This window comes from Amblyraja radiata, chromosome 2 (assembly GCF_010909765.2).
Source record: "Amblyraja radiata isolate CabotCenter1 chromosome 2, sAmbRad1.1.pri, whole genome shotgun sequence".
NCBI classification, from domain to species: Eukaryota; Metazoa; Chordata; class Chondrichthyes; order Rajiformes; family Rajidae; genus Amblyraja; species Amblyraja radiata.
The window spans coordinates 47976390-47988898 of NC_045957.1; the positions used below are offsets into that span (position 1 = coordinate 47976390).

The 12509-nt window shown below is 41.4% G+C and overlaps 1 protein-coding gene across 1 annotated transcript in view; it reads left to right on the top strand.

Moving 5' to 3' along the window:
- col28a1 (collagen type XXVIII alpha 1 chain) overlaps window positions 1-12509 on the top strand; it is a 53707-nt gene that overhangs the window by 24207 nt on the left and 16991 nt on the right. Inside the window, exons 8-11 of the mRNA XM_033039337.1 lie at window positions 359-385; window positions 2215-2259; window positions 6368-6412; window positions 10110-10163. Coding sequence (XP_032895228.1) covers window positions 359-385; window positions 2215-2259; window positions 6368-6412; window positions 10110-10163 — 171 coding nt within the window. The remainder of the gene's footprint in view (window positions 1-358; window positions 386-2214; window positions 2260-6367; window positions 6413-10109; window positions 10164-12509) is intronic.

Here is a 12509-nt window from a genome sequence, read left to right on the forward strand (position 1 = left end):
CTGAGTCTGCGCCAACCAACAATCATCCATACACTAGTTCTATCCCACATTTTACAGAGGCCAATTAACCAACAAACCTGCATGTCCTTGGAATGTGGAAGAAACCAGAACACCCGGAAAAAACCCATGCGGTCACAGGGAGAAACGCCGTACCGACAGCACCCAGAGTCAGAATCGAACCTGGGTCTCTGGTGCTGTAAGACAGCAACTCTACCATTGTCCTACTATGCCATTCAAATTTGTTAAATAGTAATTACCATAATCTAATAATTGGCAGTGAGTGAATATTAGACCTGATCTTGTATCTGTTGTGGTGTTCTCTCATGGATTATTGTATATCTTTTTGTATTTCCAACAGGGCAAACCTGGGTTCAAAGGACACAAGGTAAAAAATAAATTAATTATTTTCAAATTTTCTATACTTTCCCTTCAATGAAGATATTTCCCATTGCAATTAATTATATTTTCCGATGGCCTTTCCATTGGTCTGCTTTTATGGCTCTTGCAAACTCTGCAATAACTAGAGAATTAAGCTAATGTAGTATACAATCAGAAAGAGGCACATGGTATGCTTGGCTTCATTGGTCCAATGAAGAAATCATGATGCAGCTTTATAGGATTTTGGTTAGACCGCATTTGGAGTATTGCATGCAGTTCTGGTCACAGGAAGGTCACAGTTCTGGTACAGGAAGCAAGTGGAGGCTTCGAAAAAGGTGCAGAGGATGTTTACTATAACGATGCTTGGATCCAAAGAGGTTGTATAGACTTAGATTGTTTTCACTGGAATGCCAGAGATTGAGGGGATACCTAATAGAAATATATAAAATTATGAGAGGCATAGATAGGGTAGACAATCCTAATCAGTTTCACAAGATGGAATTATCAAATACTAGAGGGCATTGCATTGAAGTGAGAGGGGCAACATTTAAAGCAGATGTGCGGGGCAACTTTTTTTACATAGAGGGTGGTGAGTGCCTGGAATGCGCTGCCAGGGGTGGTGATGGAGGCAGATACGACAGTGGCATTCAAGATACTTTTAGACAGGGCACATGGATATGCAGTGAATGGAGGGATATGGATTATGTGCAGGCAGATAAGAGTTGCTCTTGGCATCGTGTTCAGCACAGGCATTGTTCTGAAAGGGCCAATGGACCTGTTCCTGTGTTGTACTTTTCTATGTTCTAAAAAGTTGTGCATCTTAACTGCTGTTCATTTTGAAGAGAATGATTTTAGGAATGAATAGAATGATAATGATGTGCTGATCGTTCTGGAGAATGATGGAGCAATGATTACCATGCACATAAGAATGTGCTGCATGCAGTACAAGGACTGGAGGTGACAGCTGTAAAGACATATTTTACTGGACTATTAAGTATTTAGTAACAACAAGAATTAAGCAGAGAAGGAGCCTGTCACTGGTTGATCATGAGAGGAATACGTTATTTAAGAAGGGATATTTTTTTCCCTTCAATAAAGTAGTGGAAGACAGAGCATTAGCACTGAAATGAATAGATACTTGGATGAAAATGACAAATTCTTGGAAATCATAGTTCAGGGACCTACTGAATGTCATTGGTTCTGAGAAAATTATAACAATGTATACCTTTGCAAAGTAGAATTTTTTATCATTATAAGAAAGCAGATGGTGAGGTGGAATGAGAGACATGGTTAAAATTCTGAAAAGATGTGATAAGGTATTTAGAAGCAGATTGTTGTTCATTGTTTAGGAGCGTAAATCCAGGAAATTTATGTTGGACTAAACATAAAATATTTAGATTGGAAAACAATATTTACATGGAGGAATATGAAATTGTGGTCGTGAATTCCAGGGTTTAATGGCTGAGGTAAGTAAAGGACATGGTGAATCAAGGGAATTTAATTTCAAATACAAAAGTGTTAGCTTAAGTGAAAGTATATGCCAATATATACGTTAGATTGATTGAGTGGCCATTTTCTAATTTACAATTGTAATTATTTTCAATGTTTAATCAAAAAGTAACCTTTGGCAACTTTTGAAATATTGATCGAGAACAAAAACTGAGGCTATTTGATTGTTCAAGGAGATAAATATTGGCTGGTTTAACATTATAGTTATTTTTCAGGACTCGTATTTTGTGTCAGAGAGTTCTTAATGGTATTTGGTGGTGGTAGATTAATTTAAGGTCTGTCAAAATTACATCTTGTTTGACATTTCTATAATTATACCCTGTGCAGGGCTCGAAAGGTGAATGTGGGATTTCAGGAACAAAAGGCGAAAGTGTAGGTATATTTTCTACATACTGTAGGTTTTAAAATGATTTGCTACTTCCTGTATTCAAGTAAAGAGCTTCAGTGCAGGAATAGGAATATTTACTTCCTGTGTTTGTAATTTTCAGGACTCAGAATTTTTAACTGCAACTAGATGTGTTAAATTTATTTAATTTTTATTCTTTACCTCATTGTTTTTGTGAGATATAAGTGTGAAAATTGGCTGACGTGCTTTGCACACAAAACTGTAACTGCACTGCAAAAAATGGTTATAGAACAATCTATATCAATTTGAATATTTGAAATTCAGAAGATGCTGTTAAATGTGTGTTTGGTGCATAATCAAATCGAAAAATTGTTTTTAAATGTTTTCATTTTTAAAAAAAAGCTAATGATCTTAAACCTCCTTAAATTATTTGAAAACAGCTTTTAGATCTACTATTTCTTTATGTATATTTTTGTTAATTTATCTAATACTTCTTTTGAAGAGATTTTGGGATCATTTACTAGAATGAGCGTTGTTTTTCTAACCGATTTATAACAAATTTTATAATAATACGGAAAAACTCTTCAAATGACCTTGGCTTTTACTCCTAGAATGTTTACTCCTAGAATGTTTAAGACTCTCCTGGTTTGATTTTTGTGAGAATTCTTCAGTGTGATTATCTACTTCATGATATAACTGTGTTAGACCTCAGTGGTCAACTGTAGCCACCATCTAAACTTAACCCATGTCAGGAACAGTAAAGTCCATGCCAAGAGATGATTAGACCTTTGTGAGAAACTTTATTTCAGGCCAACAGTAATTAATTTATAATTAATTAAAGCTCCGTAATTAATTTATAATTATTTATTTTGAAGCACAGTTACAGAACATTTGCTTGTCAGTTTACAGACAAAAAAAGGCATTGTTTCCAAAATCTTCATAATCTTTCACGGACTAGAAGGGTCGAGATGGCCTGTTTCCGTGCTGTAATTGTTATATGGTTAATGCTGGTTTGCTGCAGCAAATAGCGTAGAAAGATATGCAGCCTCTGCATGTAATTGCGAAATAAAAACATACTAAATGTGGTTATCAATCAATGCAAAATAACTCATGTTGCACTGCATTAGGATGTTGCATGCCATTATTTTCAAATGAACAAATAAGTGAGTTCGGTATTCCAACTGCGCATGCCCAGGTCATAGGTCACTATCTAGGAACAGAATCAGCAGTGGAGCTGTGTTGTGTGCAGGCTTGCGTTTCGTCTGGGGTCGGGGTTGGTGTCGGGGGCCGGCTCTCCGTCGCTGCGTCCATTGTTGAGTTGCTGCTGGGCCGTCCCCATCCCTGTCCGGAGGTGCCTGGGGTGGCACTGGGCTGGCGGGGCGGCCCTGCACTTGCAGCTGGCATTGCAGCTGCTGGCTCCAGCTCGGCTCTCATGTCCTGCTCTCCACCCCATTCACCTCAGTCCAACACCAAGATCCTGCTGAAGATGGGCAGCCGCCGGCCCTGCTCGAAGACGGGCAACTTGGAGCTGCTGCTGCTGGAGTCGTCCTGGTCGGAGAGAGAGTCTGCGGACGGGCTCCTGCCGCCCATAGGCAGGTTGGGTGCCCGCTGGAGCTGCTGGTACTGTTGGTGGTGCTGGCGGCAGCAGCAACCCCCTCCCCCTCCCCTGCCCAGACCCAAGACCAGATTCCGGGACAGCTCCAACTCCAGGTCGGGGCTGAAGGCCGCCCGCACCATGGCCCAGTCGAGTGCCGGGCTGGAGGAGACTGAGCCCAGGCTGGCGCTCTGGCGCAGGTTAGGCCGGGGCCCTCGCTCCTCCTCAGGGTGTGAATGAAGTGGCAGCGGGTACTGTAGGGGCAGAAGCCAGTGGTGTGCAAGCTACGTCTTGTACTTGGGGAGGCGGCTGAGGGAGCACAGCTCGGCATGGCCGTGGGCGAACTGGTAGTCGTAGCGGCCCATCGGGGAGCGGATTCCTCTGGAGTTGGAGCAGGGTTGGGCTGGAGATGGCGCTGGCTGTGGGTCTGTGTTCTTCATGCTGGTTGGTTCTCCATGCTGACAGTGGACCTGGAGCTGCTGGTGACATTGGACGGGGCTGTTGGTTGGCCCGGCGGGCGAGGCGGAGGTGAGCTGGGATTGGCGTTTCTCTGTGCTGGCGGTGGGCCTGCGGGCTGGTGTCCCGTCCGTCTGGATGGCTCCGGCCGCCCCCCAGGCGGGGATGGGACACTCAAGTGGGGGTGGGCCGGTGGACAGGGGACGGTCCAGTAACGGTTCAGCAGTGCTTGCGGCGCCGGGGACACGGGTTCGATCCTGGCTGCGGATGAGGCGCGGTTCTGCGGATGAGAGCCAATCCAGTCTCCCCCACCCCCCCCCCTCTGGTCTCCTCCCCCCCCGCCCCCCCCCACCCCACCGGTACCCCCTCCTCCCACCTACACCCCCGGTCTCCCACTGAAAAAAGACAAAAAATCGGACCCAAACTATACTCACTGAATCTATAGCGCTTCGTTCAATTTTTATTTATAGCGTTTGACATTTGATAAATCCCATGATTCCATGCATTTTTCAGAATACCGAACTCAATGCATTAACATACAGAGGAATTTGTTTTTAACTGACATATACAAATATTATTAAAAAGACTAACTGATTCCGTATTTCGTTTGTTCTCCCTGATCAAAAATAAGTATCAAATTCTGCCGATAGTTTTTCATTATTAAAACTTTAATAATTGAGTTTCAAACGATCCCTGTGGTAGAATATTTTCATTAAAACCATTGTATAAAAAATGGTGCCGACGGACGGGAAGCCGAAGCAATTATGTGGAAGCCAAATAACTGAATAGAAACAAAGCCGAAACGCCAAATAACCGAATGGAAACAAAGCAGAAATGCCAACTAACTGAAAGGCGGCGTCACCTAAAAGCGTGGGGGTCATTTACTCTCACAAGCCATAGGTGACTGGCCAATCTGAACCCAAGCACCAAGTTGTAAGCAGCCGAAGGTGCGCATCCCTCGGGACAGCCCCCACTCTCCCACGGCCACCCTCTGCGGGCCGAGGGTTGGGTGGAGCAGAGGTGTGGGACAATGTTCATCCCTCCACAGTGATGTGATGGACGCGGGGGTCTGGATCAATCGTTGACAAGTCCCGCCCCCTGGCAACGTCATGTCCATTATTTGACTTTTCTGTTGAGTGGTATTCGGTCCGTTGGCTTGTAGACAACGCCACCTTTCGGGTAAGTGGTGTTTCGGCAGAGCGGCCATTCGGTGAGTTTGCTTTTAAGCGACGCAGCCTCTCGGTTAGTTGGTGTTTCGGCTTTGTTTCCATTCGGTTATTTGGCGTTTCGGCTTTGTTTCCATTCACTTATTTGGTTTCCACTTCTTTGCTTCGGCTTCTCCTCCGTCGGCGCCACATCCGGGTACCATAAAAAACAGCAGATCATTTCAATCCTGTGGTTGACCTCTATCTTGTGACCATCCCCTGAATCTCACAAGAAAAGAACATCTTCTCTGTTTCTATCCAGTCAAAGACTCACAGAATCTGACATATTTCAGATTTTTCTGAACTCCACCTATACATGGTTGTTTTTGTTGACAATTTACACTTATACCAAGCAAATTAACCTACAAACCTGTATGTGTTTGGAGTCTGGGAGGAAACTGAAAATCTTGGAGAAAACTCTGAGGTTTGTAGGTTAATTAGCTTGGTATGTGTAAATTGTCACGAGTGTGTGTTGGTAAGATAGTGTTAATGTGTTGGGATAGCTGGTCGGTGCGGACTCGGTGGGCCAGAGGCCCTGTTTCCGCACTGTATCTCTCAACTAAATAAACTAAGCTAAAAAGAGACAACAATTGATGAAAAAAAACATCATTACCTGAAACAGGTGTGAACTGCTGGTAAGTAGCAGGTCACGGGGAAAACATACAAACTCTGTACAGACAGCACCCATAGTCAAGATCGAACCTGGGTCTCCAGTGCTGCATGTGCTGTAAGGCAGCAACTCTAACACTATGCTACCATGCCGCCCTTCAATTAATTAAAATCTTATATTCAAAATGAATGTTCTGGCTTGGTTAACTTCTCTCAAGAATATATGACATTTCCCTGCAAAAGCTAATTGATTCTGCATTGTTCTGCCAGGGTCCTAAAGGGTCACCAGGTCCAACAGGAAAAAGAGGACCACAGGTATGTGGACATTGATAATGCTATGTCAAGTGTTCAGTTTTCAACACAGCAATCAAGCTAATTGTAATATCTATTTATCAGTTGTAATTTGGTCAATATTTTGTACTCTTTCTTATATTCATTATTTGATCAAGAAATAATTTCATTCCACAATTCCATATAGGGTTGGAGTGCCTGAGAGAAGTATTTATATGACTTTTTAACCTGTCATTTCCTCGGGCACCCCATTAGTTTGTGATGGAGGATGCAGTATAGTTTAACTGTCTCATAATGGGACGGTTGATATAAACGTAAGAAATAGGATCAGGAGGACATCACATGTCTGCCTGAGCCTGAGCTGCTCATCAACAAGATAATGTTAATCTCATTTTGGCCTCAAATGCACTTTCCAGTCGATTGCTCATCGCCCTTGACACCCCAATTGTCCAAACACCTGTCATCTCACATTCAGTGACTCAGGCTCGATAGCTTTCCGGTTTAGAGAATTCAAAAGAGTACTGAGCTTCCTCCTCATCTCGGTTTTAGATCTCTTTATTCACAAACAAGCCTTCTTCTAGATCGCATCACAGGAGAAAAAAATCACTGCATATTAAATCCCTCAGAATTTTAAGCAAAAATTAAACTGCTGGAGGAATTCAATGGTTTGAGCTGCATTTGTGTGCGGAAGGGGGGGGGGGGGGGGGGGGGGGAGAGGGGGGGGGGGGGGAGAGGGGGAGAGAAGCACAAGCTGCATTTGTGCGAAAGTCTTGCTTATTTTGCGGTAGGAATCATCAACATTTTGGATCAAAACCCTGTGTCAGGACTGACCGTGGAGTGGAAAGATAATCAGTGCAGAGGGGAGGGGTGAAACAGAGGCCAGTAGGTGATAGGTGGATCAAAGAGGGGTGAAGGATGATGGTCAGATAAAACCAGGTGGGGGAAAGGGAGGGGGAGGGGTGGAGTTGGGAGACAGAGCCAGATTTCAGAGATGTTTGGAAGCAAAGAGAAAAAAGGGACCTGGTGAGGGGAGGGGAAGGTACCTGTAATGACAATTGCTAGAGATATAACTCTAACAGTACCCATTCCTCTTTATACTGGCTTCCCTCACCTCACACCTCACTACTCTTCCATCATATTCTCGTTCCCAATGCAGGGACTTGACCTGAAATGTGGATAGTTCCCATCATCTCATAGATGTTGTTTGACCTACTGAGCTCATCCAGTGGCTTGTTCCTTGCTTCAGAATTCAGCTCCTGCAATCTCATATGTTTCCTTCAGAATCTTGCATATTTCAACAAGATTAATGTCTTAATTGGAGATGGAGATTTTTCCTGAATCATTTGCTTTGAATCAGAGGCAGGAGGATCAAAATGACATCATTTGGAAAGTAAATTAATTTGATACACAAACATTTATTCTTCAATGCCCAAACCTGCAATAGTTTGAAAGTTCAGTGGCTTTGAAGTCTCCATTAAATAAATGTACAAACAGAATGCTGAATAGCCTGTTTTCATGTATGACACCACGACAAACCAATCCTGATGCCTCAAGGAAGGAAGCCGACCCCAATTTGTATTGAAGTCCTTGGGCTAATGAGGCAGTCAGTCAGAATTTGGATACTATTCCTCCTAACATTGTCAGCCTGACAGTTTGACCACATTGTAGCTAAACATTCTCCAGGTGTAGTTCAAGTGCATTGTGAGAAAGGGAAACGTTTCTTGTTTAAGGGGAGAGTGCGGCATTGTCACAACTGGTGCTGTGGTGGCATGGGTTTAGGTGGACGAAGCGATAGGAAGGAAAGTTGCTGATCATCCACCTCACTTTTTCACCTGATATCAAAGTTCAAAAAGGCAGAATATTATAAAGTTAATCATTGCACAGTCCCCCTGTCCCTGACTAACCTTCCTGCCTTCAGAACAGCTGAAGCTAGTGACTTCCGATTGATCTCATCTAATCCTTCCCTGGGGGTAAATAGTATGCACCAGGAATGTTGAAAGAGGCCCTCTCCTCATTGGGCAGTGAGAATCCACTATGAAGCACAGTCCAGCAAAGCATAGTAGCAACACCAGTGAAAGGAAAGATTAGCAAAATGATGTATGAAAGTTAAAGTAAGAATGTATTATAATGAACTGTAAATATAATGAATTTAAAATAAAATTATATTGATTCTGACAATAATGCAATTGGAAGATATTTGAGTGAAATATTGGAAAATATTCATGGTTTTGAGTTGACAATCACGAATTACAATGTTAAGTATAATCTTCAAATGTTTGGCTTGGAATAAAGATTTCAAGATATGTCAAGCTTGTTGTAATGAACTGTTAGCAATTTGTGCAATCTGCATTTATGGAATGTGAATTGGGTTTATTATTAATCCTTTAAGAATGCAAGGGAGACTTTGAATGAATAAATTAAAATCTGCACGTACATTTTTCTTGATCAGTACAGACTGTGTGCTGTGGGCTAAGTCTGGTGGCTGCAAGATTTGTTTTATCTTGATTGTCATAAGTAAAGAAACGCTGTGGTGAATCTTGATAAATGATTAGCTCATAGGCTGTCGTGATCAATCCCAATATTTAAAATAGAGTCACACAGCATGGAAACAGCAATTCTGCCTTCCACATTCACACCAACCAATGGGCACTAATCTATATTAACCCTATCTTCCTGCACGGCCATAGCCTTTGATGCAAGTTTGATTTAAGTGCCCATTTAGACACTTCTCAAGAACTGTCAGGGACTCTGCTTCCACCATTCACTCTGGCAGTGTATTCCAGGTACTCACCACCTTGGGTGTAAAAGGTCCTGCTCAGATTCTTTCTAAACCTCTTCCTCTTGTCCCAACTCTATGTCCTCTATTTCTATCACCTGATGGGAAAAATTCCTGCAGTCTGCATCATCTATACATCTCATAATTTTGTATACCTCAAAAATGTCCCTTCTTAATCTCCTCCGTTCCCGGGAAAACAGATCTAGTCCATAATGATAATTAATGAAAACATGATTTACGTTGTTTGACGAACACCATAATGGGACTTTCTTAGTTTCCAGATTTAGCTGGCTTAAAGCTCTGAAATGGATATTTGACCCTTTGTGCGGAACTTTAATACATTATTCCTGACAAATTCTGATAATAACATATTTTGTTGGTTCACATGCTTGATCAATGGTGTTTTATCATTAATGTTTAATGTTTTCTGAGTCATTTGTAACTGTCACTGTAAGTCATGTTGTTACTTGTGGGCGGAGCACCAAGGCAAATTCCTTGTATGTGAACACTTGGCCAATAAACCTACTTACTTAAACATAAGAATCTTAAACACATGATTAAAGCATACGACTGTCTAAAAGGTAATTAATTATATGCTAACATGCTCTATATATCAAGAGTAATAAATAAAATTATAATAACTTAGATTGACACAAAATGCTGGAGCAGCTCAGTGAGTCAGGCAGCGTCTCTGGAGAAAATGGATGTGACGTTTTGACCGAGACCCTTCTTCTTTGATATAATACCTTGCTGGCTTATGGAGGGGGATATGTGTGTTTTTAATGCAAATGTACCCAAATAATCTCACATTTTGTTAGTATTATTTGGGGTTGGAAGACTGGCTAGTATCATTGCTTGAAAAAATAATGAAAAAAATCTTAATTTTGTTGTCTTTATCATTGCAATAATTAAGAAAAATCAGAATATTTTTATTATTTTGAACAGGGACTAGCTGGCCCAGCTGGTGAGCAAGGTCCTGAAGGAATCCAAGGCCCAAAGGTAGGGGATGTTTGTTGCTTGCGGTGTTGAATCTCCATTAGGAATATATGAAATACAAATATATCAACATGTCTTTCTACTCTACATTTGATGAACTTCATCAATAAAGATCAATATTTGCAAAAATAAGAAATAGCAATGTGCATTTGTTTATATTTTTCACATTCCCCAGTTGTTAAATGTTTCTGCATCCTAAACACAACTCAAAAGTGACATGGTTATTGAATCCTCATCTTAGGTCTCACTGGAACAAAGCTGAATATGATGCAATGAAGTTTGAACTGATGATATATGTTCGCACGTTTAACAACTAGATGGATATTTGTGAAAACTGAGGCGGTTTATAAATTTGTTTTATGTGAATGAATCATATTTGGTGTTATATAGAAACATAGAAAATAGGTGCAGGAGGAGGCCATTTAGCCCTTCGAGCCAGCACCGCCATTCATTGTGATCATGGCTGATCGTCCCAAATCAATAACCCGTGCCTGCCTTCTCCCATATCCCTTGATTCCACCAGTCCCGAGAGCTCTATCTAACTCTGTTGGATGGTTAAACTAGAAATGATCTTTGTGTAACCAAACTTGCATATTTGATCCATGCTATAGTAGAGAGCAAAGTTGGAGAAGATCTACTGTGAAAATCTATCTGGTGGTTGGGTGGCGTAGGAAAGTGTGGGTTGATTAGAATAACGCAAGGGAGAACAAAGGCTTTGTTGTTGTGGGTGAAATACCAGAGCTGCCAAAGATAGCTGTTTTCAGAATATCATGTAGTGAGCCTTTCTCGCAGTAACCAGCAGCATGAAATGTTATACAGTATGTAGCAGATCAATATGCTGGAGAAAGAAATCCTGAAAGGTTTAGGGCTGGAAGTGACTTATGTGATGAGCTATCAGAGGCTGAAGAGGGTTTTGGGGCTGATTCAATTTCCACTAGGATTCTGACAATTCCTGGTTCGGTTGGAAAATGATTCAAAGATGGGCCTGAAATAATGCAGCACCAGAGGCAGCATATTGAATCGCACAGGTGAGGGGAATTAAATCCTCATTTCTGTTTAACATTTATAATATAACAGAAAAATAAATCAATGCCAATTTTAGATTTAGAATTAATTAATTTCCAATGGAAAGGGATCCAAATAACTATTTTTAGCAATGGAATTTCCAGATGACAAATAGTCTTTGTTGTCTCGCATGGAACCACAACCATTCTGGCCTGTTTAAGTAGTTCTACTGAGAAACAGTGGTCAAATGTTCTTAGTGTTTTAATCGATCCATAAAATTATTGATATTCCTGAAACCAAACAGCATCGTTTCAGGATATTTTCTGGAAAATTAACTCCTAACTATTTGGCGCAGCACACTTCTTATTTCCAATCTATTTATTTTTACTCATTTGACTATTTTTGGGACAAAAAGCGCAATCTGGGACAAAGAGAAGAAATGTTGTTAGCATTTATCATGTTAGGAAACATGGACACCAGAAACAAATGAAGCTTTAATCTTCAACAGAATTGTAGCCAATATTGGAAAAGGAACAGTATAAAGATAAGGGTGAAATGGCACAAAGCTGGGTGGCAGTGTGAACTGTGAGGAGGATGCTATGAGAATGCAGGGTGTCTTGGACAGGTTGGGGGAGTGGGCAGATGCATGGCAGATGAAATTTAATGTGGATAAATGTGATGTTATCCACTTTAGTATCAAAAACAGGAAGGCAGACATAATCTCACATTTCTGACATGAAGACATGTCTCAATTATTGAAGGGAAACATCAATGATTTATATCTTCAAAAGATGAGACAATCTGAACAAGATAAAACTTCTTGATATCGGTCACAGAGAAAGTCATTGCCATGGTCCCCCTCAGCAGCCTGTTCCTCGTGGCTGAAGAGCTGCTCTCTGGATCTGTCCTGGGGGCACAGCAGACATGATCTCACTATGTGCCAACACTGAGAAAAATGCAAAGAGCAGCATCAAGCACCATCCTTTTGAAACATTGCTGCTTGTAGATAACCATCTCCAAATTGGATTAAGAATGAAAACTGAATGAACTGCAGTTTGTATGGTGGCGAAAATTGGCATTAGTCGATTATCTAATGATTAAACAATCGTTAGAATTATGGTATTAACTATTGTCTGAGTGGCAGAATAGATCAGATATAACTGAGCAGGACATCTATACATAACTAAAACTCTGATCTTGTGCTCTTCGGTATACGTGGTCTTTCTATTTGCGCAAAAATGGTACGCGATAGCGCTACGATTTTTTGCCAGCTCACTCATCGTTATCCTGTGCTGCGATTGCACCGTTTTGTTCCTATCGGTGGTCTATTGTAAAAGTTAGCGA